Source organism: Arachis hypogaea, chromosome 12 (assembly GCF_003086295.3).
Source record: "Arachis hypogaea cultivar Tifrunner chromosome 12, arahy.Tifrunner.gnm2.J5K5, whole genome shotgun sequence".
Lineage (NCBI taxonomy): Eukaryota > Viridiplantae > Streptophyta > Magnoliopsida > Fabales > Fabaceae > Arachis > Arachis hypogaea.
In genome coordinates this window covers 106742323-106761189 of record NC_092047.1, presented here as the reverse complement: position 1 = coordinate 106761189, position 18867 = coordinate 106742323, and the positions used below count along the sequence as shown (strand labels likewise).

At 34.4% G+C, this 18867-nt stretch overlaps 3 protein-coding genes across 3 annotated transcripts; 1 reads left to right on the top strand and 2 right to left on the bottom strand.

Annotated features, from left to right (window-relative positions):
- Positions 1-301: 301 nt before the first annotated feature.
- On the top strand, positions 302-3924 carry LOC112730460 (probable protein phosphatase 2C 65). Its single transcript, XM_029291111.1, has 5 exons — positions 302-511; positions 1139-1450; positions 1599-1716; positions 2297-2523; positions 3754-3924. Exons 1-5 carry the CDS (start codon positions 302-304, stop codon positions 3922-3924), a joined length of 1038 nt encoding a protein of 345 aa, XP_029146944.1.
- Positions 3925-4663: 739 nt separating this feature from the next.
- LOC112728090 (indole-3-glycerol phosphate synthase, chloroplastic) lies at positions 4664-8656 on the bottom strand. Its single transcript, XM_025778076.3, has 10 exons — positions 7973-8656; positions 7230-7493; positions 6943-7119; positions 6591-6665; positions 6429-6473; positions 6197-6361; positions 5646-5724; positions 5455-5537; positions 5297-5365; positions 4664-5172 (listed from the first exon to the last, which is right to left on the bottom strand). Exons 1-10 carry the CDS (start codon positions 8105-8107, stop codon positions 5086-5088), a joined length of 1179 nt encoding a protein of 392 aa, XP_025633861.1. The 5' UTR covers positions 8108-8656; the 3' UTR covers positions 4664-5085.
- A 1659-nt stretch (positions 8657-10315) lies between these two features.
- On the bottom strand, positions 10316-12866 carry LOC140176847 (uncharacterized). The gene is made up of 5 exons (XM_072208401.1): positions 12806-12866; positions 12173-12640; positions 11554-11857; positions 11214-11435; positions 10316-10622 (listed from the first exon to the last, which is right to left on the bottom strand). The coding sequence occupies exons 1-5, from the start codon at positions 12864-12866 to the stop codon at positions 10316-10318; spliced, it is 1362 nt and encodes a 453-aa protein (XP_072064502.1).
- Positions 12867-18867: the final 6001 nt, after the last annotated feature.

Here is an 18867-nt window from a genome sequence, read left to right as displayed (position 1 = left end):
AATGGAGCTGTTAACAGTTAAATTTTCAAAGAATATACAGATTTTTATTGATTAAAATAGTATATCCATTACGAAAATCTTGAACCGAATTAGGATTGAGCCAACTCAAACTATAATGTGTCTCTAATCCTAACCTTATTATAAATTAAATGACAAAAGAAAAAAAAATCCTTCTCTTGACCTTTCACTTTTATCCAAACTCCCAATCATAATTTTCCTCCCCCACCCCCAAAGAAAAAAAATAACTCATTTTTTCCTACACATTATTGGTTCTTTTATCCAGAAATCTATTGGTAGATATATGGGAAATGCTTGTACGTGTCAAGTTTCTATTGGACGAAAAGTGTATGATGCTGATGACTCTGATTCAAATAATTCAAATGATTATTTACCATATAGATATGGACATTGTGGAGCCAAGGTTATGTTAAGTGGATCCTCTAAATTTGTATCAATGTATTCCCAAAAGGGTCAAAAAGAAGTGAATCAAGATGCAATGACAGTTTGGGAGGTATAATTAATAGGATTAATCTTTTAGGTATTTTAAATATCCATCTTCTAATAGTTTTAAACATTAATCTCAGATTAATTATATATATAAAACTAAAATTATGATTAAAATTATTGAAATATCAGTATCTTATGAAATAATTGACATACTTGTTTAATTATATCACTACGAAAAAAAGTCAATGATCACGCTTTTTTTTGCTAAGCTTTAAAAGCGTGGTCAAAAGTGGTCAATGGCCACACTTTTATGAAGGTGGTGATTGATTACAGATTTGACCATGTTTTTTCTTGTTACGCTTAAAAAACGTGGCGAAAGAGGTCTATAGCCACGTTTTTATTAGGGTGACAATTGATTCGAGATTTATCCATGCTTTTTACGTAGCCATAGAGAGAAACAGGCACGCTTTTAAAGCGTGCCAATAAAGTTGTTATAGTAGCATTTTAAAAGCGTGGCCGATTCTTTATGTGTCTCATTTTTCTGCCTCTATCATTTTATTAAAATTTTTCTTCTTTTTTTTTTTTTCAATAATCAATCTCAATCATTTGCACACACAAATTTATATGATCAAATGATGAATTAGCTAGGGCAAGTAAATTGTTATCTTCAATATATATGATGTATACTCAGAACTTCACTGGAGAAAAAGACATGATATTTTGTGGTGTGTTCGATGGTCATGGTCCTCAAGGGCACAAATATGCACAAACCATATGCAATAATCTTCCTTCAAAACTCTCCACATCAATCAAAATGTCACAGCAAATTAGTAAGAGCCAACTTGGATTGGATATCAATGGTGATGAAAACCAAAACATGCCTTGTGTTTCATGGGAGGGAAGCTTTTTGAAGTCTTTTAGTGAAATGGATAGAGATCTTGCTCAGAACGTTTACATTGGTAGCTTTAGTGGCGGTAGCACTGCTGTCACTATAGTTAAGCAGGTATAATTGAAAATATCACAATTGCATTATTACTAACTATTAATATTTGCAGTTTTTTTTATTGTAACTTATAATCTGATGATATAAATTCTTAATTCATAAAATTATATTATATTAATTATTACATTACTTTTTCAAAAATTTTTAGGAAAATCAGTTGATAATTGGTAATTTAGGAGATTCTCGTGCAATTCTTTGCACAAAAACAGATGACAATTTTCGAATTCCTATTCAACTTACCGTTGACCTAAAACCAAATATTCCAAGTAAGTATTAAAGTTTATTTATAAATCTAGAAAAAATCACTTGTTTAGCTTTTAATTCCATTTGGCTTATTTATTTGTTCTTGAGGAGTTAAAACATGAAACTTTTGGAAAAATACACTTTGAAAAAATTATATATATTTATTATTTCACATATACAAATATTTAGATGTATGTTTGAAAATAATATACTACAGGATTTTCAGGCGGTTTTGAAACCAAATAGTGACAAATTTAGTGGCGGTTTTGCCAATGCAAGTACTCCAATATTGGGTGCCATAAAACATTTAGCAGCAGTTTCTAATAACATTAACATTGTTTTTAATGAGCTGTTATTTGTATAATAATTTTGATATAATTGATGTGAGTATTAGCTTATATGTTTGGATATTTTCAATTAAAAATAGCTTCAATATATATTTTTTTTTGGATTGTATAAAAAAATACTTTTATTTGATAAAATATTTTTCATAAAAGGTCATAATTGATGTGCCATTCTTTCATGCCTATGAAAATCAAAATCAAAATCAAGTCTACTATGGTTAATAAATACCTTTCTTATGATTGTCACTCATATAATCAGGTGAAGCTTCAAGAATAACTAAGTGTGGAGGCAGAATCTTTCCATCAAAAGATGATCCAAGTGGTATAAATAGAATATGGATGGCTGAAGAAGATTGTCCTGGCTTGGCTATGACAAGATCATTTGGAGATTTCTGCCTAAAAGATTATGGTCTCATCTCAGTTCCTGATGTAATCTATAGAAGAATTAACAAACAAGATGAATTTGTGGTTTTGGCCTCTGATGGAGTAAGTATATACATTATTGAAATAATAATTTTTTATTCAAAAATGTTATTTGTATACCAAAATCAGTCACTAAAATCAGTCACCAATGTATTTGTATATAAATATGTGTGGTTTAATTTATTTTTAAAGTGTATTTGTATTCTAACATATATTTTATACTGGTGACTGATTTTGGTAGCTGATTTTAGTGTACATGTAGTATTACACATTTTTATTTTAGCTAAAATAAAGAGACTGGCATATTAAATGACTATACTATTATTATATGATTTTAATTAGAGAATTAATTTTTTTTTAACAAATATCAGTAAATTTTTTAAAGGTTTAACTATTCTATCGATCCTTATAATTTTACTGAATTTTCAATTTGGTCCTTATACTTTTTTTCTTTTCAATTGGATCTCTATATCATATCAAATTTTATAATTAAATCTTTGCCGTGACAAAAATATTGGAATTAACAGAATATTCTGTTAAACAAGACGAATATGTCCAACGCTTGAATGAATATTCTATTTTGTTTAACAGAATATTTAGTTGGTTACAATATTTTTGTAACAGCAGGGACTTAATTACAAAATCTGATATGATATAAGAGCTTGTTTGGGTGAGCTTCTAAGAAAAGATCTTTTTTCGAGTTATCTTTTTTTTAAAAGATCTTATAGAAAAGTAAAAGTAATTTTATGTTTGGATATCTCATGTAAAAAGATCTTTTTATCTATCAATTATGTTTGGGTATAATAATATAAAAGTACTTTTTTGTTTATTTATTACATGAAAAATATCTTTTTTTTAAGAGAAAAAGATCTTTTAAAAAAAGATGTAAATTACAGCTTCTCAAAAAAGATGTTTTTTTTTTATTTTTCTAGTGCTTTTACTTTTACTACTAGAAATTTGCCAAACACGCTAAAAAATAAAAAAAAAGATCTTTTTTCATTGAAAAAAAATCTTTTTTTATCAAAATAATGACGCCCAAACAAGCACTAAAAACCCAATTAAAAAGAAAAAAAAATTATAGGGACCTAATTGAAAATTCGATAAAACTATAGGGACTAGTGGAGTAATTAAACATTTTTTAAACTTACATTTTATCATAAATTTTTAAATTTAAACTCCAAATCTTTTGAAAAATGAGCATTAAAAAAAGAATTATAATAAAAAATTAGTTAATGTTAGTTAATTCAAAATTAATTTTTTATATATACTTAATTATTTTTATGATATTCACAGATATGGGATGTGCTAACAAATGAAGAAGTAATTAACATAATTAGTTCAGCAAGGAAGAGGTCAGAAGCAGCAAAAACATTAGTAAAGCATGCCCTTCAAGCCTGGAAAGTCAAGTGTCCTAATGCTGCAGTTGATGATTGTACAGCTATATGTTTGTTCTTGAATAATTAACTATAATGAAATTTAAAAGAATGATAGAATGGACCCCAAATTCCAACTCACAAGGAACAAAAAGTGATAATTTAAAGGAATTAGGTCAAATCAATTCTGTTCCACACATTATATAACAAATATGGATAATCTTCAATTTGCTGCAGTTGTGAAATTCCAGAATATAATTCAAAGATAGATAGAGGATATGCTGATGTCTATTTTTTTTTTTTTCGGTTACATGCTGATGTCTATTTATTTTGTTGCTGTGTTAACATGTAGGAGGTTTTTTTTTTTTTCATTTTGGGTCAGGTTGGACAAGTTTTCATATGGGCCTGCTACTAGGCCTTAGAATTTCCCTTCATGTTGTATTATTCTTCAGCAGAGAAGAATAAAATTTTCAAACTTAGACTAGTCTAATTTTATTAGTGTGTTTAAGTAAGTATTAGATGTTAAAATTCTGCTTTATACATACAGTAATTTATTAGCTAACAGCAAATCCTTAAATAAAACTCAAATCTATAATAAATTAATTTTTAATTTGTCGAACTAAAGAATAACAAAAGAAAAATGAATTTTTTCAGACAAAAACAAAAAAGAAAGAAAGTCTAGTAAAAGAAACAGGGGATAAGGAAACAAGGACAAAATCAACCTGAATAATAATAATAATAATAATTAATTAAGTTGTTATCCGTGTCTGTGTAATTTTTGTTCGATTAGTTCTAATTTAAAATATTTGATTTTGTTCCGATATCATTAGTTTGTTAATACTAATAAAATAACATGTTAATAAAAGCTAACATGGTGTACATTTTAATTTAACAGAAATACTAAATAACTAATTTTTTTTTAATCAAGTCCAACCAATTCAAATTTATATACACTTAATTTTTTCTTCGTACATTCTTTTTCTTCCTCCTCCTCCTCCTCTTCTTCCTTCTCCTTCTCCTTCTCCTCCTCCTTCATTATCATGATCATGATTATTATTATCACTTCCTCTTCCTCCACCTCCACCTTCTCGTTCTCATTTTCTTCTTTCATCATCATCATAATCTTTTTTCTTCTGTACAATTTTTCTTCAACGTCGTCATTGTCGTCATCGTCGTAAAACAGTTGGTGAAACAGGAGAGATAATTTTGAAAGGAGGATAATAAATAATATCTGAAGAAATGTTTGGTGAAATCAACTTAGAGATATATCCTTGCCAAACAAGCTGGTGATTCCCTTCCCCGGATCATTTTGTTTTACAATAGACTCTCCAACCAAAACCTGCATAAAAGTAAAATTCTTGCACATTAACATTATATGACACAATTGCTTGCAAACACGTTGGATAAAAAAATTAAGTTAAAAAAATCACTTTATATGGACATATTAAACTTGCAATACTTACAGCTTTAACACCTGCTTCTTGTACATATGCAATATCATTTGGTGTGAACAGACCAGATTCTCCTACCATCTGAAGAAGCCATAAAACCATTAGAATGGTTTTCAAAATCAGATAACATCTCTTTCATACAACTGTAATTAACAAAGAAGGCTACTTACAATTATGTTTCTCTCACGGACAATTTTGCCTCGCTCTCCTTCAAGAAGTTTCTTCGTATTGGCGATATCCACCTCGAATGTTTCTGCAAGCCGATAAAGGTAAAGCAAAATCATTGATGATCCTAGCCTCGAAAGTTTATATATAATAAAAAATTGACCAAAAAGGATGAAAGACAAATGGTAAGGCATACCAAGATTCCGATTGTTGATGCCAATAAGCTCAATCCCCTCTATGCCAAGAACACGATCGAATTCCTTCTCGTCATGCACCTAGATGAAAAAAATCATGAGATTTTCAAAATAAGAAAAGGGTTTCTTTCCTCAGAACCATCACGAAATAAGACATTCAGTACCGAGTTGACGTAGGACTATGAGGTAATAACAAACAAGAACATGCCAAACAGATTTGAGTATCACATTCATGAAACCTTTTATAGTAATTCATGGTTTTGATTAAAGGTAACATGGTTTCAGCCTAACTCCAATTTAGTCAATCTATACCACACAACAATCAACCTCTTGCCTTCAAGAAAAGAAAATCATTACGTTAACGAATTAAATTTGTACATATGCACTATTCACACCTCAAGACTCAAATCAGGTCCACACAAAGGACAAGTTTACACTATATAACATGGTTAAATTCATAAGTAACATCATATATCAGTAAGATCACAAGGGTTATTTAATGTTGGATGTTACATGAAATTAAGGGGATGGAATAAAGAAACACTACCCATACCTCAACAAGTGCTGCCAGTCCAAGTATTTTGCATATCTTAATCATGTATTTTATGTCAAGATCAGGCAAAACAGCGGCAATTAGAAGGACCGCATCTGCACCTTTGATTCGAGCATAATAGAGTTGCCATGCATCTATGATGAACTCTTTGCACAACAAAGGACACTGCATATTTTTTAAGAGTCAATAAAATGACCTACATAAAGCATGAAACCAAATTCAGAAAACAAACCTTTACTCCAGCCTTTCTTATTAGCTCGAGGTTTTCAAAGCATCCCTGAATCAATAAGCCAGAATCAAGAGTCAGTTATTATTTAGTGGCCGAATAAGACCAACTTCACACTTGACCAAGTATTGTAATGAGTTTCTAACAATTTTTAAGTTAGTTGTTTACCTTAAAATACTTTTGATCTGTCAGAACACTTAGACATGCCACTCCACCTCGCTCGTAAGCTTGAGCAATTTCAACCTATAAGATAAGCAAACAAGAGCAATATCATGAGGAAACAAACAACTCATTTTAGTGGTCATGACAAAAGGATAAAAATAATTCAGAGGGTAAGAGATAAGAGGGAAGCAAAAGGCTTAAGATGCTCCAATGAAGAAATTGATACAGCATGAAATAATTCAAGACCTATCATTGCAAACATAACTCAAATCAAGCACTCATAATGTAACAACTTGAAAGGTGTTACAAAGAAACAAGAAATATAACAATTCTAGGCATAAAAACAAAATGGACTTACTGGATCAAAGTTCTCTCTCAAGACACCTCTACTTGGCGAAGCCTTCTTCACTTCGGCTATCAACCCCGGAAGTCCAGTTCGTTCATTTGCCGCCCTCAAAGCACCAATAAAATCACGCGTAGGAGGAGCATTTTGAAGGTCCTTCTTCAGAGAAATGAGGGGTTTTCTTTCTTTAAGCTGGAAATCAGATATAATTCAGCATTAAAGCAGTTTCTTTCAAAATATATATATATATATATATATATATACAGAAAAAAATTGAGAATAAAGCAAATCAACCATCATACCTGTGAAACTTCTACATCCTTGTTCCACACAATCTCTTCCAAAATGTTACGGGGTGTATTACCCTCATTCTGCAATCGGAATTCGAAGGGTCCTACGTAATGCAAAGGAGGTCCTGTTGGTGGTCTCCTCCTTATCCTTATACCCTGGCTAGCAGCAACTTCATCTTGAAACATTCCCACTTCCCACTCCTTCACTTTCAGTGCCTCTACCACAGATTCAGCAGAGGTTGCAGCAATTGTAGCCGAACCCTCAGTAGACTCCACCTAACCAAACCATCCACAGAACCATATGGTTTAAAAAACTTATCAGGGTTCGTCCAAAATTAAAAGGCAGTGTTCTCCATTCTACATTCCAATTGAACCCAAATTCTACTTCTATAACATATATTAACATTCACAGCTTATTAAGGCTAATTATTAGAATCAATTTCATCATTTGGAATTTTTGGATTAGTCAAATTCAGCTAGTTGCAATTGACTAATTCAAATGGTTCTAATCTAATTCAAATCAAGTGAACCACATGAAATCCAACTTAGGAGCGGGAGGAAACAACAATTCAAAACATTCACAAAACCAATGATAAAATCAACTGGGGTTCCAAGACTCTGCAATATATACACCAATTGAACACAACTTCAAAATGAAAAATCAACATACCCATAAAAAATTGAGAGATTCCCATATCAATGCACAACAAAACCCCACAAAAGATATAAAATTTACGGTGGTAAAATAAATTTACCTGAGCACGGACAGAGAAAGAGAAAAAGGGCTTTCTTCTAGAAACATTCATTTGGATTGGGGTAATCCAGCTTCTGGGTCTAGAAGAGGATGAAAAGGCCTGAAAGGGTACCGTGAGAGAGGTCAAAGCTTCCATCTTGAGCACCCTCTGGCCGACGGCGATGGAGAAGGTGGAGGCTGCTAGGGCTAGTCTCTCATATGGTCATCCAAGTATAATATCCACACTTAATTAGGCCTATGATCATTCACTCATAAATGACGGTATCATATTTTTAATCTCTCAAACTCACTAACACTCATAATAATAAGGAAAGAATTTTTTTAAAACAAACACTAAGTATTTTGGTTCATAGAAATATGGATAACAACATATACATATGAAGTCTTTATATAGGTAAACTTTTATAATAAAATAATAATTCTTATAACAACTAACCTTTGACTAGTTAATTCCTTGTTCAATTTTACTTCAAATTCTTAATCATCAATCTTGAAACTTCCAATTCATGATTCTTCATTCTTTTAATATGGAGATGATGAGTGCAACTTATAGTTGTACTATTCTCTTGAATGTTCTTTAAAAATCTTCTAAGCTTCCAATATGTTAGCTTCTAGCAATATCTAGCCAATTGATAATTATTGTATTCAACTCAAACTTTGCTTCTTCAATTCTTTAATCATGTTTTATGAAAATTCTAATCCATGCAAGTTGATAGATAGCACAAGAAATTTGTAGAATCTTGGTGATGAACCATGAACTTGTAACCACTTTGAATTCAAATTGAATTTTGCCTTTGACTTTTCTAAACTTATGTTACTTCCATACCACTTGATTTAATTTTCTAAAATTGCCTCCCTTAAATTAAGCTGTAGAGTTTATCATTCAAAGCATCTTCTTTAATTTGTAAAATAACTCGGTCTTTAGCGGTTTTGTAAAGATACCAGCAGACAGCAACTTGGTCTTCAGTGGGACAGTACTCAATAAAAACTTCTTTCTCATTCACCAACTCTCTGATTTTGTGAAATCGAATATCAATATGCTTCGATTTTCCATGGAATACTAGATTTTTGCAAAGTGTAATAGCTGACTTGTTATCGCAAAATATTGTTGTTGGAGTACTTTGTTTCTTGTTCAATTCCTCAAGAATTCTTCTTAGCCAAACTGCTTGTGTTGCACAACTTGTTGCTGCTATATATTCTGTTTCTGCTGTAGAGAGTGCTACTATTAGTTGTTTCTTTGACGACCATGAAATTGCACCAGAACCAAGATGAAATACAAACCCTGAGGTACTTTTTCTTGTTTCTATATCTCCAGCCCAATCACTATCAGTGTAACCGACAAGATTCACTTCAGTAGTATTTTTGTAATAAATACCATCATTTAAAGTACCTTTGATATATCGAAGAATTCTTTTTGTCGCTTGCAAATGGTTGGTACAAGGCTCCTCCATAAATCTGCTAAGCAAATCAACTCCAAATACAATATCTGATCTAGTCGCAGTCAAGTACCTTAGACTTCCAATCAAGCTTTTGTAATATGTAGGATTTACTATTCTTCCTTTATCTTCTCTCAACAACTTGAACTTCTCTTCGATTGGAGTAGGAACTGGTTTTGAATGTTCCATTTGAAATTTCTTTAAAATATCATTTGCATATTTTTTCTGAGAAATGAAAATACCATCATCTCTTTGAACCACTTCAATGCCAAGAAAGTAAGACATCAAGCCTATATCTATCATTTCAAAGTGTTTATCATAGCCTCCCTGAATTCTGTAATTATCTTCAAATTGTTGCTAGTAAAGATTAAATCATCAACATAAAGACACACGATCAAGATATTTCCAGGTTCAACGAACTTGATATAAAGCGTATGTTCAAATGGACATCTTTTGAAACTATTCTGAGTAAAATAAGAATCAATCTTCTTGTACCATGTTCTTGGTGCTTGTTTTAACCCGTACAAGGCTTTCTTCAACTTGTAAACTTTATCTTCTTTTCCAAAAACTTTATATCCTACAGGTTGCTCAACATACACTTCTTCTTCTAAAGTGCCATTTAGAAATGCAGACTTAACATCCATTTGATATATCTTCTACTTATTTTGAGCCGAGAGTGAAATAATCATACGAATAGTATCTAATCTAACAACAGGAGAAAATACTTCAAAATAATCGATACCTGGCTTTTGTTTGTATCCTTTTGCAACTAATCTTGCTTTGAAACGATCAACTTCACCGTTGGGTTTGTACTTAGTTTTGTAAACCCATTTTACTCCAATCGACTTCTTATCTGCTGGTAAATCTGTCAGCTCCCATGTGTCATTCTTCTGAATGGCATGAATCTCCTAATCCATTGCTTTCTTCCAAGTGTTGTCTTTAGAGGCTTCTTCAAAGTTCAACGGCTCACAGTATGAAAATAGAGCAAAATTTATGATTTCTTCATCGGACGGATCGTTGTTATTGCCAACTTCATAATCTGCTAATCTAGCAGGTAGTCTCTGCTCTCTTTGTGATCTTCTAGATGATTCTGGTTGTTCGGTTGTGTCAGGTTGCCTTTCTTCTACTTCATCACATGTATTTGGAATTATAGTCAGCTGCTCTTCTGTCTTTGTGTTCCAGTCCCAGATGTCTTTCTCGTCGAACGTCACGTCTCTGCTGATGATTACTTTCTTTGTTTATGAATTGTACAACTTGTATGCTTTTGAGTCTGTGCTATAGCAAATAAAGATACACTTCTCGCCTTTGTCATCTAACTTCTTCCATAATTGATCTGGTACATGGGCATAAGCAATACACCCAAAGATTCTGAAATAATGGATGGAAGGCCGCTTTCCACTCCAAGCTTCCTCTGGAGTTTTATCACGAACACTTTTTGTTGGACACATGTTTAAAATATGAATTGCTGTTGCGACTGCTTCTGCCTTAAACTCTTTAGGCATTTGTTTTGACTTGAGTATGCATCTGACTATATCCATGATGGTTCTGTTCTTTCTTTTAGCAACTCCATTTTGTTGAGAAGTGTATCTAGTTGTTAGTTGGTGTTGAATTCCGTGTTGCTTAAACTATTCTGAACACGCAAGATATTTTGTTCTTCTGTCAGTTCTGAGAATTTTGATTTTATAGCCACTTTGTTTTTCGACAAATGCCTTTAATGTCTTAAAGACATCACATGCTTTTGATTTCTGCTTCAGAAAGTATACCCATGTATATCTACTAAAATCATCAATAAAAGTGATAAAGTACCTGCTACCATCATTACTTGGAACTTCTACAGAACAAAGATCTGAATGCACAATTTCAAGTAATCTTCTAGCTCTCCATGACTTTCCTGTAGGGAATGTATCTCTGTGCTTCTTTTCCAGTTGACAAATCTCGCAAATACAATTGGAAATATGAATCTGTGGTAGGCCAGAAACAAGTCTTTCCTTGAAAGGTAGTTTAGGCCAGAAAATGAAAATGTCCAAACTACATGTGCCACAGCCAGTTATCATCAAGTATCACAAAGCTCATGCAAGAGGGATTAACATGTTAAATTTTTAATGGAAACATTCTGTTTGAATTTATCTTTGCTTTATCTATGAACCTTCCGTTGTTGTCAAACACAGTGTAATATCCATGATAAGTTATCATCTTATATCCCTTCTCAGATAATTGCCCCATACTCAGTAAATTGTAATCAAGTTTAGGAGCATAGTAAACATCAGAAATATAACTCAGAGAACCATCCTTCAATCTAATTGGTATGTGCCCTTTTGCTTCAATAGGGATCTTTGTACTATTACCAAACTTCAATAATAGTTTAACAGAATCATCTAATGAAGAAAAGAACTCCTTTCTACCAGACATATGATTACTACAAGCATTATCTAAGTACCATATATTTTCATCTTCAACACATGAATTTCTTGTAAAAAATAAAGTCTGAGTACCCGGATTATCATTAGTATTTTAATGATGTTTTTCTAAAACGTGTGGTTGATTGTTATTCATCATTTTGAATATGCAATCTGCTGCTTTGTGTCCATACTTTCCACAATGAAAACAGTTGAAATTAGTTCTTTCTTGATAAAAATTGCCTCGACCTCTTCCTCGGTTGACAAGCCTGAAATTCGTTCCACCTCTTCCTTGATTAGGTGGTGTAAAATTGTTATAACTTCCTTGGTTGTAATTGCCACGACCTCTATCTCTGAAACTTCCTTTACCTCTATTTTGAAGATTGAAACCACGTCCTCGTCCTTCTTGTGTACGGCTTGATTCTGCAACATTGCTTAAATTCACTCGTTTTTTTAGGGCTTCCTTGGTTGATCTTTCTGACTTCTCTAGTATTCTACTGATGTGACTTTCCATGGTTCCTTGCAACTCTGTAATCATCATAGTATCCATATCGTGGGACTCTAGTATCGTAGTCACCATATGGTCATACTTCATCGGCATGGTGCGAAGAATTTTCTCCACCACTTTGCTATCGGGCATATCTTCTCCATAGACTCTCATCTTATTGATAAGGTCTGTAACACGAGTAAAATATTGCTCAACGGTTTTTAAGCTAGACATCTCATACCTTTCATATTCTCTTCTGAAAGACTGTAGCTTTGCTTTTTGAGCTTTATCTACGCCTTTATATGACAGCTTCAACGTGTTCCATGCTTCTTTTGCACTTTTGGCATTTGCTATTTTGCCAAACACAGTATAATCTACACCTTGATGAATTTAAGATGGCGCCAATTAATCTCTCCTCTGTCGGGCAGCATCTGCTCCTTCTTGGAAATCTGGTTCAATGAAATTTCACAGGTTCTGGGTCTTCAAATGGGTAGACATCAAAGTCTCCCAATAACTATAATCAAGTTTCCCATCTAACTTGGGACCAGACCACACAATATTGAAAGTGTTTGCCATACCGAATCTATGAATAAATGTAAACCTCGATAAATTAGTAGATAATTAGTCAATAAATTAGTTTTTAATAAGAAAAATTAGAAATGCGAATATTATATCAAATTAGGATAGAGCTCATCGAAACGAGAATTTTGACACTAATTTCGAAGAAATCAGTCCAAATTCAACCGAACAAGCCGAACTGGTTGAATCGGACCTAAACTAGGTTGTTGGTCCAACCGGACCAATACTTTAAATGAGCCTGGAAGCCCTTTCTTCTTCATTTCACCTGCAGCAGCGTGAAAAGCCCCAGGGAGAAGAAAACACTCCCGAACCCCCTACGGCAAATTTCCAACTCCCGTAACTCCTCCGTCTGAGCTCCAATCGCCGCACCGTTTGCGACCACGCGTTCACCGCATTGAACTCTACGTTTCTACCGGTACAATTTCATAGGTAACTTGTTATTTCAGCTTAGCCTCTTCTTTCCCCCAATTTTTTAATTATGAATAGGAATGTTGAATTTCTTTGATTTCTGATGTTTTAAGATCCAATTAGCTTGAGGAAAACGTTCACTCTTGCTTATGTGAAGCTTGAGTAAGGTGAGGATACGATAATTTTATTTTAATTTCATTAAATTTGAACTTTGAGTATTAAATTGGATATATATGTGTTATGAATGTGTATTAGGTTGTGAATAAATAATTGGAGCTTGGAATTGTGAATATTGAAACTTGGAGAAAGCTGATTAGTTGAATTTTGAAGGGGCTGCCTTGGTTTTAAATAATTTTCTTTGGTCGTTACGTGAAAATCGGCCAAGGTATGGTTTAGGCTTCTTCCATTTAATATATAATGTTCTGTGAAAACTTAGGCTAGATGACCATAGGATAAGTTGGATTGCATGTGTATATTTAATACTTAGTATCATATTGATGAACATGGTTGGCTTGGTGCTTGTTGATTAACTAGTGATTTGGTGAATTATTGATTTGAGGTATAACTATTGTGGAGGTTGTTGTGATAATGAGGTATTTTGTGTTAAAAGCCTAGGATTTGTGAACTATGATTCTTAGTTGAATTTTGGTTGTTGGATTTGAATATTGTATGAGTATAATTGTTGATATGAGGTAGATTTATTGTGGTGATTGTTATGATGATGAGGAAGGGTATGTTGAATTGAAAACAACGCAGGTTTGGACCCGAAAAGGGTGGCAAAGTCCGAGTTTTAGAGGAGATGCTGCCAAAATTTTATAAAAATTAGAGATTTTATTTATATGATTATTTAAAAAGATTTAGATTCAAAGGTTATATGGTTTGAGTTTGAGTTATTAAGAAAAGTGATAGTAGGATAACATTGAATCACTTTTATAAACGTTAGGGATACAAATAGGACGATTTAAACGTTAGGGACACAAATAGAACTTACCCCAAACGTTGGGGACAAATACAATACTTTACTCGTTTTAAGTTTGATTCATTTAGAAAAGAATGAATTATGTTTTGAAATGGAACTATTGATGGATGGAATGGGAGGTGTGATAATGAAGGATAAGGATTGAATATGATTGATGTATGATGATGAATGTGATGCGATTGAGAATGATGTGGATGTTGATAAATTATAATTGAATTATTTATATGGCTTATGAATTTGAACGATCTGAGATACGAGATTCTCTGGATAAAGTACCGTGGCTTGCCACCACATGTACCAGGTTAAAAACTCGATACTCTATTGACCCTACGACATAAGTGTGACCGGGCACTATATAAATTCCCGAAAATGTAACCCTCATTGAGTAATATTGATTATTTAAGAAAAAGCTATGTATAGACTCTTGGGGATGCACGTCGGGGGACAGTCTAAATATTTTCAAACTTGTCGGATTGGCTGGATAACCGACAGATGAGTCTCATCAGCCGTAGGACAGGCATGCATCATCTGCATATTACTTGAATTACTTGCTTGTGCATTAGTTGGGTGTGCCTAACTGTATTTGCCATGTTAAATGTGTAATTGTTACCTGCTATATTTGTAACCTTCTTGTGCTTGCTTATATTTGTTTTAACTGTCTGTGAAATACTGAAGGAAGTGGAGGTATGGAGGAACGACAATATGGGGTTTAGATTTAAGGTTAAGTTAAGTCAAGTTTAGGTACTCTTAGAAAACCACCTTTTATGGCTTCTGTTTAATACTTTAAGCTCTATAATCTGAGTGTCAGCGTTCTAGGATTGCCTCTGGCATTTCCAAGACCTTATATATTATGTGTGTGGCACCTTTACCATACTGAGAACCTCCGGTTCTCATTCCATACTATGTTGTTAATTTCAGATGCAGGTCGAGAGGCATCTCGTTAGGCGTCTGGACTCTTGAAGCGGAGTGGTTACTGGGTTATTTTGTTATGCTATGATGTATATATATGTACTTAACTTTCTCTCCACATAACTTATTCTTTTTGATCCTCCTAGAGGTGTATGGAGAGGCAGAATTTTGTTTATGTACATTTGGATTTTGGATATGTATATATATGTATATATATGTGTGTATATTCTCTGGCCAGTCTTGACTTCGCAGGCTGAGTCAGGAGCTCGTTATTTTGTATCTTTGACTCTCTGTTTCTGTTTTGGGTTACTTTACACTTGACAGCTGTAGCTTTCTTAGCATGCAAGTTAACTCGTTTCTTGAGTGTTGCGTTTTTATTCTGCGATTTTTATTTGCTCTATTCTTCAAGGCTCCTAGCATATTATAATTCTTTTGCTATTATATATATATACATTTTATTTTAGAGGTCGTAATACCACACCACCTCTGTTTTACGACTTAAACGTAAAGCTCTGTATGGTAGGGTGTTACATTATGGTATCAGAGCAGTTCGTTCCTATAGAGCCTGAAAAATAGACTGATTGTGCCTCTGTGCATTCTCTGTGTATGTGTTTATGTGCTATTAGGATATCTGACTGATATATATGGCATAAACATTTGTGAGCATGCATTTGGAACTTAAAGCATTAGACCTGCGATATTGAGACTGATCAACTTAATATCACTTGTTTGGTGTGTATAGGGACCAGATGTCAACACGCGGACGCGGACGCGGACGAGGTAGAGGTAGGATAGGCACTATTACTCTTGTCCCCGCGGGGACTGATCCAGTAGACTTTATGGCTTCCCTGAGAAATATGGCTGCAGCAATGCAGGTGACAGCCGAGGAACTGGGTAATCAGATAAATCAGGGTAATCATGGAAACAATAATGATGAGGATGGTCCTATGACACTTGCTACATTTCTGAAAGTTCGTCCTCTGACCTTCAGGGGGAACCTCAAATCCCACTGATGCAGATAATTAGATTCAGGCTATGGAACGGGCATTACAGTCCCAACAGGTTCCTGAAGAGCAATGGGTTGAATTTGGAACTTATCAGTTGTAAGGTGAAGCTCAGTATTAGTGGCATGGGACCCGATGTATCCTACAGCCTGATGGTGCTGCAATTCCTTGGGAGGTTTTTCGGATAGAATTCTATAAGAAATACTTTCCTAATTCAGCCAAAAATGCCAAAGAACTTGAATTAATGCAGTTAAAGCAGGGACAAATGACCGTTGCTGAGTATACTAGTAAGTTTGAGGAGTTGTGTCACTTTTCTCGTATTTGTCAAGGTGCGCCTGAAGATTTTGCTGAATGGAAGTGTATTAAATACGAGGGAGGTATTCGGAGCAATATTCTGAGCTTCGTTGCCCCAATGGAGATCAGGGTGTTTTCTGAACTGGTGAATAAGAGTAAGGTGGCTGAAGATTGTGTGAGAAAGGCGGCAGCAGAGAAAGGGAGTTTGAGGGTGCCTTTTCAGAGGCCTTTAGGGAGAAACTTTGCTCTGAGAGGTAGGAATTTCAAGCGTGGAGTCTTTGTTCCGTAGCAGACTCAGGGTCAAGGCAATTATAGAAGGCCGAATACTAATGTCAATCAGGGAAGAAGGTTTGGGAAGCAACCACAACAGGATCTGAATTGTCAGAAGTGTGGAAAGTATCACCCTGGAGTTCCGTGCAGGTTAGGACTTGGAGTATGCTATTCCTGTGGACAGACCGGGCATATGGCCACTCATTGCCCAGAAAAGAAGAAGTATGAGACTGGTAGGGTGTAGCAGCCGGGGAGAGTATACACCACTTCTACAATAGGTGATGAGGAATCTGAGACACTGATTAGAGTTAATTGTGAAATGGCTGGTAAAATCTTAAACGCTTTATTTGATTCAGGAGCAACTCATTCATTTATTGCAATTGAAAAGGCCAATGAGTTAGGATTGAGAATGGTGATTTTAGGTTATGATTTGAAAGTATATAATGCTACTCATGAAGCTATGGTGACTAGGATAGGATGTCCACAAGTTTCTTTTCGAGTACAACAGCATGAATTTGTGTATGATTTGATTTGTTTGCCTATGACTGGTCTTGATCTCATCTTGGGATTGGATTGGTTATCTAAGAATCATGTTTTTCTTGATTGTTCTGAGAAGTCAGTACAGTTTATGCCGGAAGGGTCAGAAGCACCGGTTGTAGTGAATAGTTAATATTTGAATTCTATGATAATAAACTGTTCTGGAACTAAATGTCAGAGTATTATGTTATTAACTGCGAGAGTATCAGGTGATGATAAGAGTTTAGAGCAGATTCCGATTGTATGTGAATTTCCAAATGTGTTTCCGGATGATATTAATGAATTTCCACCTAACCGGGAGGTCGAATTTGCAATTGAGTTGGTACCTGGAACCGGTCCAATTTCGATTACTCCTTATAGGATGTCACCTTTAGAAATGGCTGAACTGAAGGCTCAACTAGAAGATCTGTTGGGTAAGCATTTTATTCGACCAAGTATTTCTCCGTGGAGAGCGCCAGTGTTACTGGTAAAGAAGAAGGATGGGAGTATGCGGTTATGTGTCGATTATCGGCAATTGAATAAGATCACTGTGAAGAATAAATATCCGTTGCCTAGAATTGATGATCTAATGGATCAGTTACAAGGTGCCGGTGTGTTTTCTAAGATTAATTTGCAATCCGGGTATCATCAGATAAGGGTTAGAGACGAGGATATTCCGAAAACTGCTTTCAAGACGCGTTATGGTCATTATGAGTATACAATGATGTCTTTTGGGTTAACTAATGCCCCGGCAGTATTTATGGATTATATGAACAGAATTTTCTGACCATATCTAGACAATTTTGTTATTGTCTTCATTGATGACATTCTTGTTTATTCTAAGACTGAAGAAGAGCATGCTGATCACTTGCGAACTGTGTTGCAAATTCTGAGAGACAGGAAGTTATATGCTAAGTTATCTAAATGCGAGTTCTGAAAGAGTGAGGTGAAGTTTCTCGGTCACGTGGTGAGTAAACAGGGAATAGCTGTAGATCCTGCTGAGGTGGAAGCAGTAATGAATTGGGAGCGACCAACTTCAGTGACAGAGATCAAGAGTTTCCTAGGTTTGGTGGGGTATTATCGGAGATTCATTAAGAGATTTTCACAGCTCGCCTTACCTTTAACTAAGTTGACTAGGAAGGATACGCCTTTTGTTTGGTCTCTGAAATGTGAAGAGAGCTTCCAAGCACTGAAGCACAGATTAACTACTGCACCCGTGTTAGTATTGCCTGAACCAAGTGAGCCGTTTGAACTGTACTATGATGCATGCTGAAGAGCTTGGGGTGTGTTCTGATGCAGCACCAGAATGTTGTAGCATGCGCCTCACGACAGTTAAGGCCGCATGAGATGAACTACCCGACACATGATTTGGAACTTGCTGCTGTTGTGTTTGCTTTAAAGATTTGGAGGCATTATCTTTATGGCATTAAGTTTTATGTTTTCTCAGACCATGAGAGTTTGAAGTATCTTTTTGAGTAGAAAGAGTTGAATATGCGTCAGAGGAGGTGGATGGAGCTTCTGAAAGATTATGATTTTGAATTGAATTATCATCCAGGAGAAACGAATGTTGTGGCGGACGCTTTGAGTCGGAAGTCTTTATATGTAGCTTGGATGATGC